Source organism: Erpetoichthys calabaricus, chromosome 9 (genome assembly GCF_900747795.2).
Source record: "Erpetoichthys calabaricus chromosome 9, fErpCal1.3, whole genome shotgun sequence".
NCBI classification, from domain to species: Eukaryota; Metazoa; Chordata; class Cladistia; order Polypteriformes; family Polypteridae; genus Erpetoichthys; species Erpetoichthys calabaricus.
This window is the reverse complement of record NC_041402.2, coordinates 176924501-176945282: the sequence shown is the minus strand read 5'-3', so window position 1 is coordinate 176945282 and position 20782 is coordinate 176924501. Positions and strand designations below refer to the sequence as shown.

The window sequence follows — 20782 nt, the reverse complement described above, 5'->3', positions numbered from 1 at the left end:
AGTTAAAAAAGTCTTTAGCATATTGGTTTGATCATATGTTATACCTAGTACATACTGTGTGATGCAGTGGCTAAGACATTGAACTTTAAAAGACATCAATGAGCATATTTACTGGTATTTTATATAATTTTCAAAAATGTGATAAACTGATATGTCTCCTAAAGGTAGACATTATCATAAACTGTATAGTGAGATCTTACAGGTAAGGAAGACAGAATTTTGTAGGTAAGCTCATTATTCGCATTAAGCATGGCACCTGAGAGAGTTAATGTATTGTATTTTGATTAATACATATATTAACACTCTCAGGTGCCATGCTTAGTAAGAATGCAAGTAAGAATTACACTGTACACATACCAACAATGACCCTATAATATTGTTGGTAGAGTTTCTGATTTTGAAAGTTTGTGTGACCTTGAGCGAGTCATTTAGCATAAATGTGCTTGAACTGTCAAGTAAACTATTGACCCCCCATCTTTTAGGTCATCTAAGTTTAAGTCATTAATCAAATGTATAACAGTAATAAAGGGAAGTGACAGGTCTACCCTGCAGTGGGTTGGCACCCTGCCCGGGATTGGTTCCTGCCTTGTGCTCTGTGTTGGCTGGGATTGGCTCCAGCAGACCCCCGTGACCCTGTGTTCGGATTCAGCGGGTTGGAAAATGGATGGATGGATGGACAGGTCTACCAGGATTCCAGTTTTGCTGTTATATACCATCAATATTGGCACATCAGTGTGGAAACACAGGTAAATTATACATTAGGGAAGCTGAATTGTATTTTCTTTTGAATAAAATGAAGTTCTGTATTTTAATGCTTTTTTCTACTTCTACTATCACTACTATTGAAATGGCTGCCAGAATTCTAGCTCATTATAATATTTAGTTATTATGCTGGTTTGTTCCTGAACGTTCTTAATATATGCAAGATCAAGTTAAGACAGTAGTTGCAGGCATTCTGGTTTGTTTCTAACAGTTAAAGTAAGTGGAAAAGTGCCAGCACTCTATATGTGGAACATTTACATGGCTAAGCATTTGAGTGTGGCTTACTACCCTGAATGTCACCCTGACCTGATCCTATCACTATTTTCATTACAATGTCCATTCATCCATTTTCTTAGACAGTATTTTCCTGGTAATGGCTGTATAGAGATGGACCCTATCTCAATAACAATGACTTCAAGGGAGACTTTAAAAGCATAATAGTAAATCCCAAAGCTGGTACAGCATTCATGTCCATTTTCTTTTAAAGCAGTTGCCAGTATCAAGGGGTCATTTGACAGATAAAAAGCAGTGCTTGGCATTCTGTACAAACCCTTCAAAACTAACATGAAAGAGATTGATAGTGCCACCTACCGTGGTTTCCTTGCAAGGTGAGCTGGTCCTATCCAATAAGGGACTGAACCGAGAACTGCTCTTGAGACTACTCCCAATGGCTTCCTGTGTGGAACTCCGAGATATTCCATATCCAGTTCGTGAGGTTCCATATGAGTCCATAACCTCAATGCCCCTGCTGTGCCCACTTCTGTAGGTGTTTTGCAGGCCATCCACTTCTTGCCTGCAGCTGGAGGAAGACTCGGACAAGGTGAGGCTCACCATGTCCCGGGTCAGGTCAGTCTGACTGATTGATTTGCGGCGGCTAAGACCACTTTTAGTAGAGATCGTGGAGGAGGACGGTGAAGATGACAGGTAGCTGGACTGCGCTGAAGTCGCTGAGTAGGCATATGAACTGTAGCCCCCACTCAATCCTGAACCATAGGCCTTAACAGGGGTCCGACTGAGGCTCTCACTGCGCCGACTGCTCAGGATTTCTGTACGAGGGATCTGGCGCCCCCTGTCAGGCTCAGAAGAGGTACTGTAGTTACGCAGGCGACTTGAGGTCAGGTAGCTCCCACCATAGGTTGAGTTTGTAGTTTTGTAGGAGACGGAGGGGTAGGATGGTGTGTAGCTGACATAATGCCCTGTAAGTGCTGACCCCGAGTAGCGCTTGGCGGTGGAGGTCACTCGTGACATACTTGATCTCAGCCGCAGGGATGAGACTGCTGCCCACATCGACTAGAAAGAGAGAGAGAGATAAAAAATAAGAGTGAATGAAATTAATCAGTTTGACAGTTACTTGTGAGAGTGAGAGAGAGAAAAAAATACTATGGGATGATGTGGGGAACCTCTGGAGCCCTTCTTCAAAAGGTGGCCTCTCTTCATTGCACATTAGCTCTGCACTTACTGGGAATTTAAAAGAGGAACTGGCACCATCAGGCACCTATGCTTCTCCGTCTGTAAATTATATTACATGAATCTGACTAGGTAACTGAGTAGAAAGTAACCTTCTAGTTGTCCTCTGATGGCAATTACCTTTGTGAGCACTCAAGCACAATGACCGAGTCCTGATCTACTAAAATGTACCATCTGTAGCACCCTACATAGAGAGGCAGAAATTTTGGAAGGCGTTCTTCACCTACTCTTCTGTACTGGCCCATGTCCTAAAGGGTACATTACTGCAAAGGAAGATTTCAATTTCACAGACTAATCTCAGTAAATATTACAAAGGCAAAAAAATCAGAAAATTTTCTGAGAGTGCAAATGCTTTTAAAATTAGGAACTGTTTATACTTATTGTTTTATTTTCATAACCATTCATGCTTCATAGTCATGTCATTGTTACTATATAGCTAGTAATAATTAGTAAATATTAAAAATGACTTAAAAATTACACAAACCTACTGTATTCTGAATGGCACTGTCCGAGGAAATTCATCTCTGACCAAAGACAATGAAGCATGTTCCAATTGATAAATTAACTTATACAGTATTTGGGCCTACACGTCAGGGATTATTGTAATACTAGCTGTCGCACACGGCTTCGCACATGTAGAAGTGAAACAGGACAGAGAGGAGGGCCCTGCCCGGCGCCCAGCTCCCTACTCCCGACGTCACGCTTTCCCCTCTCCTTGGCCCGCAGCTTCTGTCTCAGATTAGCGCAAATATATCGCTCCTGCAAGCGAACTATGATTCTTAGTGCAATGAGAGAAGTCACAAAATCAACTGGAATGTTCAAGCAAATTCCAGAAAAAAGCCAGATCTAAATCCATTAAGTAGTTCTCTCGTTCGCTAGCGAAGTGGATTTAAGATGTGCATAAGTGAGCAGAGCCCTCGGCTTGCTGCGTCTCTCTCAGATTCGCATAAATAAATCGGTACTGCAAGAAAACTATGACACTTAGCGTGATGAGAGAGGTCGCAAAATCAACCAGAATGTTCAAGCAAATTATGGAGAAAAACTGATCTAAATCCATTAAGTAGTTCTCTCGTGAAAAGCAGACAGACAGACGTTGGATTTTATGTATATAGAGATGAAGGAATGAAGAAGATACAGATTACAAATTGAGATATGTCCTTTATCTTTAGGACACCTTCCTAACTCTATCTATAATGCTCTTCCATCCTTGCATTCACATCCAGGGTAGACATGTTCTATTCAGGGAGCACAACTAAGCATTAACTTTTAAACTGTCATGCTCAGTTTCTGATTCTGTTATTTTCATTTGTTTCTTGCATATTCTTCAGTTAACCTGTTTATACCTTTCTACTCTTTCAAATCTAATTTGACTCATTTTCAACTGTAAATCTGTTTGCCTTTGACTGTATGCTCACAGTGAAAGGGTACATTACACTGAATAACTGAGACTTCAGATAGAGGAGTCTGATCGGATTGGTGGTAAACACCACAGAACACATCACTTTTATTTTTAAATTTTACCTCATGGAGCTAAAAAAAAATAGGTTATGCTAGGTGAAAGCTGTTTACCAGCTAGAAAACAGTCAACAAACAGGTCACATGAAAATCAGATCAAAACACACACAAAGGGCTTGATGGGTCATTTATAGTAATTCTTTTGTAAAGTTAATTTTGCATAAAGCACACTTTATAAAGAATGCTGAGACTGACCACAACTGAGATGCGCCTTCCCATGCTTTTTGTAGTACTGCTGAACAAGATAGACAAAAAAAGAAGAAAAACTGTGGCACACCAATTAGGAGAACCTGGGTAGTGGGATGCCAGAAATAGAAAAAGCCATATTAATGACAAGTCCTATTCAGTCACTCACTACAGTCAAGAATAATTTACATGCCCATTAATAAATAAGAAAATATCATGACTATTCCATGTCCAGTCACTGTCTTTGTGAGGTTTGCATGTTCACTCCAGGTCTGCCTGAGCTTTCTTCATTTGTTAGGTTAACTGGAGTTACCTTGCCTTATTTGAGTGCAAGTGTAACTGTATGCACAACTTGGTTCTGCAATATAGGTGTGCCATGTCCTTTGATTATTTCCTACTTTGCACCCAATGGTGCTGGAAAAAACATGTTAGGTTATGAAATACCTGGAGAGAAGGACAGGGATAAGTCAGGTACCAGTGAAGCTCATCATATTCTGTATGATTACGCTCACCTGCCAGGCACATGCTGATTTTCTCTTTCACTTCAGGGGACTTTGAATAAGTAAAAGTATCCGCTCTTATCTAGTTTGGAATACTGGGGTCCTATTTCCTCTGTATATTTTCTGTCCCTCTCTTAAGTCTGAGCATAGCCTGCATCTTATCAATAATTCAGAGCGGAGAGGAAGAGAAGGCAGCATGTTGGAGCACTTCCAAAAGACATTAGGGTACAGAACAGACCCCTGAACAAGAAAAACTCAGCCCAGCAGAGTCTTTATAACAGTTATCTCCTATCATTTTGTGCTCCTCAACTGCTGGGAAGTCTTACACACTGCTAAGCTCTATCTGTTTATAGACTCTAAATTCTAAAATTACCCAAACAGCAGTCTGACTGCCAGTATTACTGAAATAATACTTCTATTATAGATATATGAATCCTCTACTTCCAACACGATCAAAATTTTCAGATTTTAAGCTGTTGTACACTAGAACATGATTAAATTCTAGTGGGCAAATACATAGTGCACTTGGTTCTAAGAACGGCCACCCTGGAGATGAAAGTGCAACACACTAAAATTTAACAAGTTTAGTACTTTGCTAGGTAATATGCAATGTAAAAAGTTCTGTGAGTATCAGCCACCAAAGAGATAACACTCTTATACAATAAAAACTAACAGGCGTATACCTCTGTTAAATAAAAATCAATATACTGTTTCCTGACAATACCAGTAAACCCAGAGTTAAGCTAATACCCACTGAAATGTAATGGCATCAGGCTGTTGGCAGTACATATGAGATACAGGGACTGGACAGGCTAATGCTCAGATAGATAAGTATATAGGAAAATGATGCCAAACAGTATGAGTCGGTCATTAAGCAGAGATGTAGGACACTGATATCTTTCAAGATCAGAGTTCAATAGATAATTCTGGAATATTGGGATATGACTAATTTGACTCCAAGTATGGTATATTCTGACAAAATAACAGAATCAGCAATCCTAAAGGTTAACTTGAAAATCTAAAAACAATCACTAGAGGTAAATGTTGTAGCAGTGTCACAGGGAAGCTTGAGCCCCCACCAGCAACCATTGGGTGCAAGGCAGGGACAATCCCTGGGCAGGGTGCCAGTCCATCGCAGGGTGAACAGACATGGGCCACTTTAGTATTGACAATCTATCTAATTGGCATGTATTTGGACTGTGTGAAGAAAACAGCACCTGGATGAAACCGATGTGAATACAGTGAAAACATGCAAACTCCACGATGACACCAGGACGTGAACCCTGGTCTCCTTGTTGCAAGGCAGCGTTACACCTAGGTGACTAAATGTACAAGGTAATTAATTAGATTTGAGTGCATAGGAATCCAGAGGAAAAGATGATGTTAATTGTGATCTGACAGGATCAGGTACACAAGACATAAACACACAAGAAACAAACATGCAATATACTTAGATTTGATACTTAGAGCACAAGATCAAGTTCTGGAGAATAAATTTACAAAACATCAAGATGTAGAAGAATCCAATAGAAGAGAGTAAAGTAAAAAAAACACAGAGAAGTGACTAGCAGCCTCCTTAGCATTATGTTTAACCCCAGAAAAATTAGTTAATTTTTTCAACAAGAAAAAATGTTTATGAAACATGTTAATACAAGAAGGTCAACATAAATACTTCCGCATTTCCCCAGGCATGAACGTTAACAGTTGCTTCACAGTGAACAGTGCTTAGGAGGCTAATATCTTTCTTCTCTTGCGATTTGATTGCAATTATTTTGCCTTTTCCACACAGCTACTGTTGTACCACAGTGAAGCTTCATGTGAACAAATTCACAAGGAGTATCATGGTGGTTGGTTGTTCAGTACTGTTTGCATCAGTTTTGCTATCCATGTCAGCATCTGGTGACAAATTCACATGGTTTTACAGCATTTCGTTTGCCATTTTGTTTTTGGTTAAAAGCTCTGTCCCACTCATGAATATTGATGAGTTACCATAGCATTTCCATAAAGAGGCAGAACGCATTGAAAAATTCATGCTTTTTTGCAGCATGATGTTATTTCATCAGCTAAATGACAGCAAAATACAGGTGGCGCAGTGGTAGTGCTGCTGCTTTGCAGTAAGGAGACTGTGGAAGAGTGTGGGTTCGCTTCCCGGTTCCTCCCTGTGTGGATAGCGCTTTGAATACTGAGAAAAGCGCTATATATATGTAATGAATTATTATTATTATTAGAATACTGTCTCAAGAATCATCCAGGCTTAACACTGTAAAGTGGATGATTACATGTCACCCAGAGTTTGACTTGGGTTTAACTATATTTACATAGAATCTCAAGCCCAAGTCGCACTCGGAGTTAACGCCAAGGAGGTTAAGTAAGCATGCAGTATTTTGGAAATGATTAAAAAATGCTTGTATGCACTGGAAGTAAAACTGTAGGGTGTATGCAGTACATTTGATTAGGCATATATCTGATATCTGTCTCACTTGTATTCCAGAAGAGAAAACTGGAAAGCCAAAATTTGAGGAGATGGATTACATAATTAAGAAATTTTACAGGATCAAGAGATATCCAGAAAGTATAGTCACAGTAGGAAGTATTAATATTGCAGAGACACCAAAGGTCTAATATGCTTCTGTTTCTGTAGTCAGTTACACACCCATATTTTTTTCTTTTGTTCTCAGTTTAGGACATAGAGTATCTTTCATTGTAAGCAAGACAGGAACCCTCCAGCATTAGGGATATGCTATATCCATGAATCCATTTATAAGCCATAGTAAAGAAATTAATCCAAAACAAACATAATGGCAGGAAATACACCAATTTTATGTGTGGCAGTGGGTTCAGAAACGTGTGATCTTTGTTGAAGTCAGAATTCTCACAGACATTTCCACATTCCTACCATTCACCTCCCCTCTTGTAGCATGCTTGCACAGGGCTCAGAGTAACTAGTTTCTATAGAGACAGAGTCACAAACTACCACTTCCCTCTTCCCATCGTGCTCCTGTTTAAGAAGGCTGTTTTGAAAATTCACACCTCTAGAGTGTTTGCATTAATGCAGACAAGTTTGGACTTGCTAACACAACAAGAAAGTATTCTGTCTATGAGGACAAACACAACAGAAAATGGAGAATGAAGGCCCAGTGGTTTCCATGGCAGATTACCAACAAGTTCAGCAATGTAGTGGCCCAGAGAGCAGAAGCTTTTGTCTTTTCAGTGTTGCTGTGCCTTCTGTCTGAATGCTAAGAAACCGGAAGAGGCCCGATATTTGCTATGCGCACTAAGACTTTTGCACGTTGGCAAAGTTGAAGCTCTAATGTTGGTTAATTATGCGATAAGGACTATTAAATAACTTCAGCCTTGATAGGTGACATTATAAATGTATGCAGTTAAAAACCATTGAAGTTCCACCCCTACAGATGCCATCAAAGCAAAAAGTGAAGAAAAAAGCACTGGGGTGAGAGTGGGCTGCAATAAAAGGCATAGGCAAAAACTGACATGAAACTTGAAGCTACTGTGCCTATAAAAAGTCTTCACCTCCTTGGAAATATTCACATTTTATTATTACACAACATTGAATCAAAGTGGATTTAATTTGGCTTTTTAATAAGAGAAAGACACTTATTAAAAACAATTCATGTCATCCCAGCTAGTATGCCAGAGGGCACAAGGGGGACTCTGTAGTCAGCTGGAAAAAGGGTATATTGACTGATGAGACAAAATTAAGTTTTTTGACTATCAGACTAAATGCCATGTTATTGCAAACACCACACATTATGAACACTACACCATCCCCACTGTGAAAGTTGGTGGTTTCAGCATCAGGCTGTAAGGATGCTTCTCTGCATCAGACCCTGGAAGACTTAAGAGGGTAAAATGAATGCAGAAAAATACAGAGAAAATCCAGGAGGAAAACCTACTTCAGTCTGCAAGAAACCTGCACCTTGGAAGATTTGTTTTCCAGTAAGATAATGAGCCCAAGTATAAAGCTACAACTACATACTGTAGGAATGACTTCCAATACAAAATGTGAATGTCCTGTAGTGGTCAAGTCAGAGTTCATATCTCAGTTTAATTGAGGAATTGTGGCTGGACGTGAAAAAAACTGTTCACTCATGATCCCAGTGTAACCAGACAAAGTTGAGCAGTTTTGCACAGAAGAATGGGGAAAATTGCAGTGTCCAGATGTGGAAAGCTCATACAGGAACCTGGTCACACAGATTCAAGGTCTGTCATGGCTGCCAAAGGTGTATCTACTAAATAATGGCTTGAAGAGAATGAATACTTAATGTGATAATTATTTTGTGTTTTATATTTTAAGTAATTTAGACCACATTGCAGATATCTGTTTCCACTTTGACATTAAAAGTCTCTTTCTTTCAATCAATTTTTTAGAAAGTCAAAACCTATCCACTGTGATTTAATGTATAATAATAAAATGTGAAACCTTCCAAGGGGTGAATACTTTTTAAAGACCCTGTCCTCTTATCTGTCTGTCAATATGTTTTAATATTACATCACAAGGTGGGGGAGGGGCATGCACAGAAATCTTCTATCAGATCCTCTTGTCTCTAGAAAGTCACCAGGTCTAAGGGGCCATCTGTGGCACACAATGGAAGCCTACCAAGGTGTGTTTCTGCAGAGGTCATACCTATGAGACACCATGAATGAACACCTAAGAACTGTACCTTTTCTGAGCTCTCTCCTCATTGCTTGAATATTTAAGCTAGCACAAGTGAAGAGATGCTGTGAGCACTCTAAAACAGGTACTGCTGGCAACACAAAATATTGATTTACTTGAGTCATCGGCCTTCAAGCATCACCCCACACACAAGCTGCTCAGACCTTTCTTTGATGTGTCCAATGGAGGCCAGTGCTTTGTAATGCATCCCGCACCCACACAGTGTTGGAGGGCCAGTTTTTACAGCCCCCTCCTCCACACACTCAAGAGGCGTGAAAGAGCAGCTTGTATCTCCACATGCTATCCCACCACTTTTTCAAAGGTTTTAGGAGAAAATGCAACTAAAGATAATCAGTACATTTCAGTATCTTATCTGTCACATGCAAAGAAAAGCTGACATATAAAATCAAAACATTGTGGGTAACTCCTGCATATTATGCTTGCTGATATTCTAAAAAATGTACAGTGATATTCTACACACTGTGTATTCTAAAACCTGTATTCATCCATCCTCTCAAAGTGTATGTAAATGTACAGTCAATAGTTAACCCAATATGGAATACAGTTTCAATTAATCCATCCATTAATTTATTTTCAAATCTGTTTATACCAGTGACGGGGTAGGAAGCTAATCTAACAGCACTTGGTGCAACACATATTTCAACTCTGGATGGGCATCAGTCCATTTTAGGCCACACTCACTTAAACTGGAACAATTCAAAGTCCACAATAAAATTGAACTATTTATTTTTTGGACATTTGAGGAAAACAAACCATGTGGGCTACCTGAACACCTGAAAACTGTGAGGATGGTTTCCCTAAAATAATTATTTTTACACCATTATAAATCACTCACTGCCTATTACTGAATCTGCAAGAAAATATTGTAGTAGCATATGTCATAGTTATGATGGTGATGATACTACAGGGCTATCTTGTTTGTTCTTGTAGCCATTTCTATTTTGTACTGTTTTTGCATGACAGTTGTTTTTACAGACAGTGTCCATCGCTAGTCTTGTGACATGACATTATCATTACATGTGACTTCATTACACACTCTATATTTAAAAGTATAATGTGGCAATAATGAATATTGGATACACATAAAAGAAAAAAATAAATGTCTTTTGCAGTTTAGTTAGGGGAAAACAAAGCTAGATAGCAGGAGGACCCTTTATTGGTCTCTTTCAAATATAAGTGTATTGTACTTTTGATAATCAATACTTTTGATGTCTCTTCGGCATTCTGTTGCTAACCTTGTCTGTGCTCTATTCTACCTTTTGGCACCTCTGTTAGCATTAGAGAAAGCTAAAAGGAGCTTTAAACAAGACAGTATTGCTAGGACCTTTACCTGTTTCATTCATTACAACTTTGGTATGTGTAAATAGAGAGTCACTTTGTGCTCTCCTGTCTCCTGGTATACACATCCTATCTGCTTCTTTGACTTTTTAATAGAAAAGACAGCTTTAGACATATGCATGGTTTTGTCTTCTTTTACTTGATTACTGACATTAAAATTTCACTTACAATAGTCAGGGTTAATAGACAAGTAAGCAGGAACATATTTGCATCCTAGGAAAAATAATGCTAAGAAACTGTATTAAAATGTATTACTTCCAGTTTCCTTTTGTTGTCATGCTTTAGAAATGCCAAAAACATGTTTTCAGTAGACTTATTTGGTAGTTTTAAGGGTTTTGTTTCCATGTCTAGACCAATGCTTTGTAGATCCCATTTTAAACTGAAAGATTAGGAAGAACTTTTTAATTTATAAAAAAAATATTTAAGAACATAATTTCCCACACCAAACAGTGTATACCTTGACTATGAAGAAATAAGCTTTGACTTGGAAAATACAAAACTTATCCTTGGAAAAACTCTGTCATCAATCTGGTGTTGATATCATTTTACATTTTTTTTTTTTTTTACATCTTTTGAAATAGATAGTCAACTGAATCCAATGAATAGATCAGTAGTCACAACACTAATTGTGAATGAGCACCTGTATCCAGTCAAGGAGGACCTATAAGATCCACTGACACAAAGACTGATTAACATAAAACTGTAGGTAGTTTAAGCCTAACTGACTTTGATTATGAGCGTTGGAAAATTAAAGGATGACCTTAGGGGACTGCATATTCTGCACATGAACAGACCTTTTGCACAAACTGAAATTGATATAGTAAAACTACTTGGTCAAAAAACTTTACCGCAAGCACAGTCATTGAGTCAATCTTGGCTTAAATTTGGTGTCTTAGAAACAGAAAGGATATTAAAATATTTAAAGCATGTAAAGCAAATAGAAGCCTAAATATGGTAAGAAATTGCTTAGACTGGCATCACCCTCAGCCCAGGTGAGGTACTACAGGAAGTGGCATTGCTTTGGCTTACTTTATACCTTCTATAAAAAAGATGACCACATTTCCATCAACTACTATACTAAAAAAAATGTAAGAATTAAAAACAAAAATAAATAAATAAATAAAAAAGGCCAAAAGTCCACCAGAACCAAAGCAACACTATTATCATTTCCCATCATTCACTACACCATTGCCTCAGAATTAATTGTTTCAGAATTCTTTTGTGCTGGGCCTATCTTTACTTTTTACCTCATTGGCATGTATGTGAAAAATCAAATCTTTTAAAGTGAACATCATTCACTTTCTAAGGCTATTTCCCTGTCCATTAAGTCTCCCACTATTGTAAGGAAGCAACTCTCTCCAATGCATTTATTAATACCTGTGCTGGGACATGTCATTTTCTACAGCAGTTTCACTGTCCTGCCCACGCCACATCACTGTCTATTTCTGCTGAGGTCACACATGCACTGTCTGAGTTAATCACCTTGAAATGGTTCAATGGCTCTGTAAAGTGTATGCTAAAAAAGGTATTCTAAAAGCTGGCTTGCTGATTGCCAGGGGCCAGGTGCAAATTCCACAGACCTGGAGCACTGACACTGTTAGTATAAGGCAGTCCTAGATTGAAGGCAAGAAAGAGTCCTGTAATGAAGGCAAGAAAAAGTCCTGTAGAGAAGAGGACAATGGAACAGAAAGAAAAAGGAAATGAAACTAAGCTAAAGAGAAACAAAAAAGAGAAAGGAAAAGAGAACTACAAGAAAGATGCTTTGTATATACTTCAATCCTACATCTTTTAACAAGGCCTGCACATCATGACATACCTAGTTGGGATGGGAAATGGGATAGAAAGAAAATTACTTCTCAGCAAAATTCAGCCCCACATTTAGAAATACAATATAATAAAATATACAGGTAATAAGAGGCCAAGAATTTCCAGTGCCATGCCAAGCCAATGTAGAAAGAAATAAAAGCTGTACCAGTGAGTTCACTTCAATTGTGAGCTAGTAGAAAAGCTGCCTAGCCAAAGGCGGCAGGTGTAGGGTGTTTTCTCACCATGGGATGATGGAGGATGGCGAGTAGATTACATTTGTTCCTGCCATGCAGCAGCTTTCTTGTTTGCTGTAACTTGACTCGAAGTCAGGCTTCTCTCTCACTCATTCTGTTATATATGTCTCCCAGTCCTAATTAAATATTAACTAGCTCCCTGCTCTTTCCTTCCTGGCTGCCTGGGAGGTTAGCACATCGTTTCAGCTTGTACCTAATACAGACAATAATTTTCCAAGATGTAAAATGTTTTTCTTGCTTATTCTGGGTAGCAATACAATAATTATTCATTTGCTTGCCATGGGGAATTATTTTGAGAAACATTTTTCTTTATTCTTAAAGTGTAGATGGCTCTTAGAACTTATTTCCTTCAGCTAATCCTAAAAAACTGGTTATCTGACTTTAGTCTTATTGCTTTGGATTGTATTCTTGTGTGTTTTAGAAACTACCCTGTAATTATGTATATGTTGGTTGAACAGCACCTGTAACAAAATGCGTTCAGTAATTGGGAGGTTCCTCACATTACTCTTGATAAATTTTGACCTGCTTATCAAGGATAATAGAGCTTCATTTCAGAATCAGTATTTGAAATTTTTGAATTACTTTTTTAAGCCCCACCACAACACTATAATGGAACTTAGATCTAAACTTCAGTTTGGTAACTCTGAAATATTGATTTTTTTTCTTTTGGCATTCTGTGGGTACACTTTTTTAAATATCTGGAGTTAATGTCATGAGCTATTTGTACTTCGGTTTCAGCAAAATGTATGTTTCCCATTGAAATGGAAAATCATCCAGGAACTAAAACTGCAAACTACCTCCAAACTGTAGCATAAACCTTAGAATGTTTGACAGCTTAGGTTCTTATTGTGGAATGTGGCATCTGATGTTTTACATCAGAAGGCATACACATCACCCATGAATGACAAAATAGTTCCAGTTATCATTTACCAAACTATCAAAGTTTTGTCCTTGTTATTTTGGCAGGCCAGCAATAAGTTTTAAAGTTTTTTTTCCAAATTGATCAGTGGTTTTCCCATTACTGCAGCCCATTAGGTCCTATTTAAAGAAATCCAGATACTGCAGTCATATGCATTGTCTTTATCACAGGTGAGACAGAGACCTGCATGTTTCTGGATACTGTTGTGGAGTTCTTTGTGATTTTTTGTGTGTCCAGGGCAGAGTGTGTCATGAGTCTAAAATATATGGCAAGAACATCTCTGTAATAATGACAGACACAATGTGTTTAAGAATTCATTCAACTTTCAGCATCTATAATGTATTCTGTCTTGTGTTATCTGAATCACAGGTCAATGATACATTCAACAGTACATTGAGAACAGGACTAACTTGGCTAAGATATTCAAAACATGCATGACTCTCTGCTATTATGCCACCTTATCTCCTATGTCTGCTTTTTTCCTAGTGCTGTGATTAGATAGATAGATAGATAGATAGATAGATAGATAGATAGATAGATAGATAGATAGATAGATAGATAGATAGATAGATAGATAGATAGATAGATAGATAGATAGATAGATAGATACTTTATTAATCCCAAGGGGAAATTCACATTAGACCAGTATTTCCCCATTTATGGGAATATCCTTATCTTCTATAAGTCACCTTTACTCCAAAATGGGATCTGATGGGATGGGGTTGTCATTTAACCTGTTCTTTCTATAATGGCTGAAAAATCAAAACAAGTGTAGCATTTTGTGATTTCTTAGGAGTCAGGTACATCAAGGCAAAAGTTACCAATAACTTTAGTACACTAATTATATACCCATTTTGCTTTTTCTTCTTTTTATTGTTTTTATTTTTTTGCTTAAGACATTTTTTACAACAGTTATTTAAGAAAGTAAAAACTGAGTTTTCAGTGCCGAAAAGTCATTTTAATCAAGACATTTTAAAGAAAACAAGGCATTTCTAAAGTTCTGTTGGGAAGCTGAACACCTTGAATGATCAAAACCTAAGCAGTAATGTGTTAAACAGAGTCCCTGAAAAATATTATATTGTCTATTTCACCTTAAAATGCTGCATAAAAATTCAGATAATAATTCAGAAGTGGAAACTTCTTCCTATTTTATCTAATAATAGTTTTAGGCAGAATACAGAGTTTCAAGATCTGTTCAAGCCTAACTCTGTTAGGATAAGATCTCCCCTTATTCACAATGAAGACACTTATTTGGAGTAATAAAGAGAAATCCCACATACAAACATGGAAAGAACATATGTAGATTCTGCAAACTATAACTGGGCACAAGATTCAAATCTATGATGCTGGATCCATAAGATGATGATGATCTCTCTAAAATATAACACCAGAAATATACAACAGCGATCCATCCGTCCATCCCTTCATTTCTGGTCTACTTAATCCAATTTACTTAAAGTTAAACTCTCATTCTGTAAAATCTCCCAAAAATAAGCACAGTGTATGCATCCTTCTGTGGTGGGTAAAAATTAAGTACCGTGTAGTACAGACAAGCTAGATAATTGTTTTTAAAAATGAATTTGCTGAAACAGTCTAAAGGCACTAAACCATTAAATAAAATGTAATTTATTTGTGTAAAGTTCCAAGTAAGGTTGATCAAGGATTTGAACAAAATGGTTGGTCAGTACTTTGTGGTGAAAAGCAAATGGCAAATGAATGGCAGTGTCTATCAGAGAACACTAATTTTCTAATAGAAAGGCAACACATTTCAAAGTGCACTACAGGTAGTCAGTGTTTGATTATATGAATCTGTATGGAGAAAAGGAATGTGCTTAAAATACTGCAGCAGAAAGGGAGGCAACTGATGGCAAGTGCATAACTAGTGTCTTTCAATAGACACTAATAGCAGGACAGTGATTTGGAAGGCAATATAATTCAGCTATGTTATAATTCAGTATTTAGAATAGAACTGTAGTATTCATTAAATTACATAAAAATGAAAAAGCATAAAAATAAAACATGAGGGAGCATCCATCTTGATGTCACATACAGTATGTAGGCTAATCCAGATTCCACAGTGAGTCAGTGCCAGTCTGGGTTCATCCTCTTCTGGCCTTGGGAGGTGTTTTTACACTACACAAGGCTACAGTCTGGGTGGGAGTATTTGTGTGAAAGAAGCTCTTAAAAGAATCCTGAAGTCCACATAATATCTATTTGTATATTGTTTGGGGTAACAGCTGCTAATTGAACAGTCATAAGAGCTCATTGTCAATTTTTCTGATCAACAGAGAAAAATAAGCAGAGGAGGCTTACATATACATCTTGTCTTTCAGTGACACAGAACAGGTATAGAAAAATCAGTCAAAAAGTCAATTTGGTGGTGAAATCTGGTTACAGACAGCATCTTATCTGTTGTCAGCAGTATAAAGAAAACAATGATTACTGTGAGAACTTCACTTCTTTCTCCCTGTTGGTGAAAGATGTTCTGAATTCAAATAGAGCAATGGAAGATTTACAATAGCTTCTAAAATAATTATGAGTTATTTATTGGTAACATGGTAAACAGTTACACAGACTTAAAATCACTTTGTCTTTTCTTGGAGAACTCAGTCATCCATTTGCTGGTGAAACTACTAGCTAGTGCCAGTCACAGGAATGCATTGTTTATCTCTCCATCAATATGACTTTTTGTCCCTTTGTCACTTTACAGGTTAAAGATTCAATTTGCATAAAAGACAGGGCAGTTCATTAATTATGTTAACATGTGTATTAAAGGCCAGTTAGAAACTGCCAAAGAAACATGTAAAAAGCAAAGAAGACTATGTGAAAACACTGTAAATCTGCTCATTTATTTAAAACACTTTGTCAGAAAGAATATGACTATTCCATCATTCAGTCTTCTGTGCCCTGTTGAAAACTAGTTTTATAAAGCCATGTAGCAAATACTATAAGAAATATTTACATCGGCTTTACGTTTATGTGTTTATGAAAGCTAGTCATCATCTATGAAAACAGCTAAAGGGAAACAGTTACAGACAAACTTATCACCAGAAATCTGTCTTTTAGGGAAATCTGGAGACAAATGGCAGCATAAACAAGGTATATGCCTATCATTTAGTTGTAAAAGAATAAAATGGATGTCTTCATTGGCATCACAGACTATTAATCTGTCTACTGGTAAAATATGTTCTATAATAAAAAAAGTGAATTAGCGTGCACATATTGTGTCCAAGGATGGCAATTTTCATCACCAAACCATTTTTCTAGGTAATCAGAAATAGATACATACTATTGACATCTATTCAGATGTCAAATGGAAGAAAGCTTGTAAAAAAAAAAAACAGCTAGGTTAACTCAGTATCCAAATATGACTTTGTTGGTCAAACCTCGTAAGAGAGGACCATCGGTAACTCTCCACATCTAAATATTTGCAGAATCTAAACAGAGACAGTAAGTGACAATTTGTTTGAAGGTAAGGAAGAGACAGTCGTGCATTAGAAAGCTGTAGGTTTCAGGTCTTCTGCTAATGAAGGCTTTTTATTGAAAGATTCTAACCATTTTGGGATAGAACTGCTTTTATTGTTTACTGTTTGTTAAATCATAAACTAGAAGCCAGTGACAGTTTGAGTATATGATTTAACATCACTGGTGAAAGACACAGTGGCAGACCATCTTAATTTGCTACAATTATAGACTGTAGCCTATATGAAACTGTAGAGTAGTCTATATAGGAGGAGAATGGGCATACAGCTGGCCAGGGCTAGCTGAACTCTAGAGTTTGCTTATTAGAATTATTAGAATTATTTTCCCAGAAACCCTGTTAACAAGATTTTTTCTTTTCTCTTCAACTGTCAACTAACCACCTGCCAATGTGATTCCAGATATATTTTAGGCAAAGTTTATACATCTATCTTTTATTGTTAATTTTAATAGATATGTGATATTCTATGTTAGATGTTGCATGGATTATAAATGATAAAAAATTGAACTGGATAGAATTATGAAATAATGACAGCCAAGCAAAGATAAGCACTCACTGCATGTTAGGCAATAGATGCCATCTTTGAGTGAACTATAGATAGATAGATAGATAGATAGATAGATAGATACTATACATCGGTGTTTTACCACAGATATATGTCACATGACCAGTGGACCACAAACATGCATATAGTGTACATTCATGTTCCTCTGTGTCACATAAAAAACATTCAAAACTCCAAAGTGCCTCACACACCCAACAAGGGAGGTAATCCTAAAAGGAGACAGCAGCTTCTGGAATGTGCACAGGCTATATTTACACCATTTCAGCTCATCAGCCAGATAAGGTTTTCTGAAAGCTTCAAACAGCTGACTCTGTGCTCCTTCTAAAAAGCAAGACACACTCACTTGAGCAGGACATATTTCGCTGAGCTGCACAAATTACTGGGACTTTTTAAACACTAATGTACTGAAGAAACAATGACAACATGAAAACAATAGGTAGGTTACAAAGGCCAGAAAGTCAACAACCATGGGGGGCATGTGGATAAAATCCCTCCATATTGTTAGATATATTCCATGGAAATTGTTTACATTAATATAACAGCTGAGACAAGGAGAATGAAACCTTCCCAGACTGAGCAGTTAGTAGACTGATGCATTGAACAGGGGTCAAAGCACAACTTCTACACATGAAGGCAATGACTTCTAAATCATCAAAGTAGTGATGGCTTGGGGCAGAACATACCTGCTATCATTGGATGGGGCCACTCTCTCACAGTATCCAGGACAAGTTCTTATGCCATCCTGTCCTTGGTAAGCAGGCATATAAACAGAGAACAAAGAGGCCTGCAGTAAAAACAAATGGGAAGTTGGTGAAACATTGACCTATAATATATTCAGACAGCTATCTCCACCTTCTTTAAGGAAATATTCACATTGCCTTTCCATTGGAGGGAATTGACAAAAAATAGCTATATATTTTTTTAGGCATTTTTAAACATTGAAGTCAGTAATTTTGCAGAAATCATTGCATCAAAATCGTAAAGTTGGAGCAAATTCAGCTGCAGCTCTACAACAGTACAGCTTATTTACTTGCATGGTTAAAGGTAAAATGATCTGCTGGATCCTTAAAACTTTTAAACATCCACCATATGTCTTACATCTTCCAAGTTTAGTGCCAGGAGCTACTCACTCCCTATGGGTTACGGTGACTGTGTCACACAGAAAGCTGAGGTGCACTACTCATGTTTAACTACATCTTAAAAAACAGTTGTAGTTCACTATATTGTACTGTGCCAGTTACTCTGAAGAGAACTACTTACTTACCAAGGTCTCTTGTGCCCACTGCCCTGTTCATATTAGCTTTTAAACCTTAGTTGCAACCTACCTTTTTCAACCCAGGCTCTAATTGAATTAGTTGTTCCTCTAAACACAACATTATATAAGCGCAGGATGTATTTTTTTTACTAAGCTATGAGAACATACTGTGCAGACTCCACAACATGTAATCAGAGTGAATAAGTGCAGACTGTGCTTTATAAATAAACAGTCAAGAGATTTCAAATTCCAACATTACTGATAGATGTCAACACATTTTCAAAAGGTGTTCATTCTATGTGCTCCCAAAAGTCATTGGAAATGACACCATGTAATAAACTGTATACAATCATCTACATCCAGGAGGAAATAAAAAAATCATGCTCTGTAATTTACCAATTCAAGTAATCTCTTACCAAGAATAACTGAACCTTTTTCTGTGACCAACAATATCTAAGACAACTTACATTTACTCTTACATTCAGAGTGAGCAGACAATTTCACAATATATGTGGTTACAAACTAGTTTTAAATAAGATGGGTCGTAAACTGGGTTTTGAATGGTAAAGTGAAAGAAGCTGAGGCTTTAACTGCTTTCCTCATTCACTACAAGTTTTGGCTATACTTTATTTGAAAGCCCGTTATTAGAACATAAAAAATTGCAAATATAAGACCATTCAATCCATCATCCGTGTTTGGTAAGTTAATAGACAAGGTGTCAAATATCTCACTCAGACATTATATAAATGGTGTCAAGTTATTTTCTTTAACTTTAACTATGCCTTGGAAGTATGTTTAGGAATGCCACAAACCTTTGAATAAAAAAACGCTTTCTGCTTTTCCTGGATAACCTTCCATTCAGTTTCCATCAATTATGTGATTTTGTATTGGACTGCTGAATCAACTTTATCTATAACTTTGACACTTCTGAAAAACTAGATCTGGTTCCCAAGTGGGTGTCTTTGTTTGAAACTGAAAGGGTTTAATTCTTCTGCTTCCCCCTTGGTAAAAATAAAGCATTTTTGTTCATTAATTTGTTCATTCTAAAGTTTGTCAGAATGGAACATGCCGTTAAGCTCAGGGATGCTATTGGTTACTTTACTTTTCTAGTGCATTTTTTTTGTTTGTGGTGTGTTGACCAAAATTGCACACAGTACTCCAGATGTAATCTCATTAGTACAATATACAGCTTGAGAAAGAATTCACTGATATACATTTAAAAGTTTATACTAAAGAAGAGAAATTGTATTGTACCGAAGCCTCAAATAAGAGGATAAGTGACAGGAGTATATACCAAGCTCCTTTGCAGCTACATATTTGAAAAATATGTGCATGTGTACACAGTAAATACAACAGTAACGATAATACAATTTGATCTGTGGATAGAAATCGTCTCTGAATATACTGGTATGAGTGCCCATGATCCATTACAGTTTGTCAGAAACAAGTAGTGAGAAAAGCTCCTCAATGACTATTGAAGCTTGAGACTATATTTCACATGAAGGATAAATCATTCTTATAAACTCATCATACAATGTAGGAACATTTGACTCTCCCACATGAGCTACTCGGTCACTGTATTTAATAAAGACTGTGTCTCACATGGGATTCTCATTTTGGAGAGTTTTTATGATAAACATAATTAGTATCACAGATATGCCTACCACTCTGTTGTTCCTATCTTTCTTTTGTAATCCAATGTGTTATACAAAAATAAATATTTTCATCTGACAAAACAGAGAAAAAAGAAAAAATGAAAGCCACCTATTCACTACCAAGCCCACATATGTAACTCATGCAGCTAATGACTTTACTTTCACGGGAAGTCCCACTTTAAGAACTGAACATTTTACATTCAAGAGGAAACCACTCCGTTTCTTGAACTCATTTATTTAGCTAACTAATATCTTGTCTGTATATTTTTAAAATGTGTTCTTAGTTTGCTCAACATGAGCGAAGATATACCTCCAGATTTCTGTCTTGAAATCACTTCAAGTAGTACAGGACGTGGCAGAATTCAAACTGAGTATTAAGAGAA

The 20782-nt window shown here is 37.1% G+C and overlaps 2 protein-coding genes across 5 annotated transcripts in view; one reads left to right on the top strand and one right to left on the bottom strand.

Annotated features, from left to right (window-relative positions):
- Positions 1 to 20782, top strand: part of LOC114656856 (40S ribosomal protein S25) — a 1002297-nt gene that overhangs the window by 603764 nt on the left and 377751 nt on the right. The window lies entirely within an intron of this gene.
- LOC114656846 (ubiquitin carboxyl-terminal hydrolase 2-like) overlaps positions 1 to 20782 on the bottom strand; it is a 73140-nt gene that overhangs the window by 43542 nt on the left and 8816 nt on the right. For 2 of the 4 annotated variants that reach the window (XM_028808428.2, XM_051931927.1), the window contains exons 2-3: positions 18173 to 18273; positions 1354 to 2052 (exon numbers count right to left, since the gene is read on the bottom strand). In XM_028808428.2, the coding sequence (XP_028664261.1) occupies positions 1354 to 2049 (696 nt within the window). In that variant the 5' untranslated portion in view covers positions 2050 to 2052; positions 18173 to 18273. The remainder of the gene's footprint in view (positions 1 to 1353; positions 2053 to 18172; positions 18274 to 20782) is intronic. The other 2 variants (XM_051931926.1, XM_051931928.1) reach the window with 1 other exon arrangement.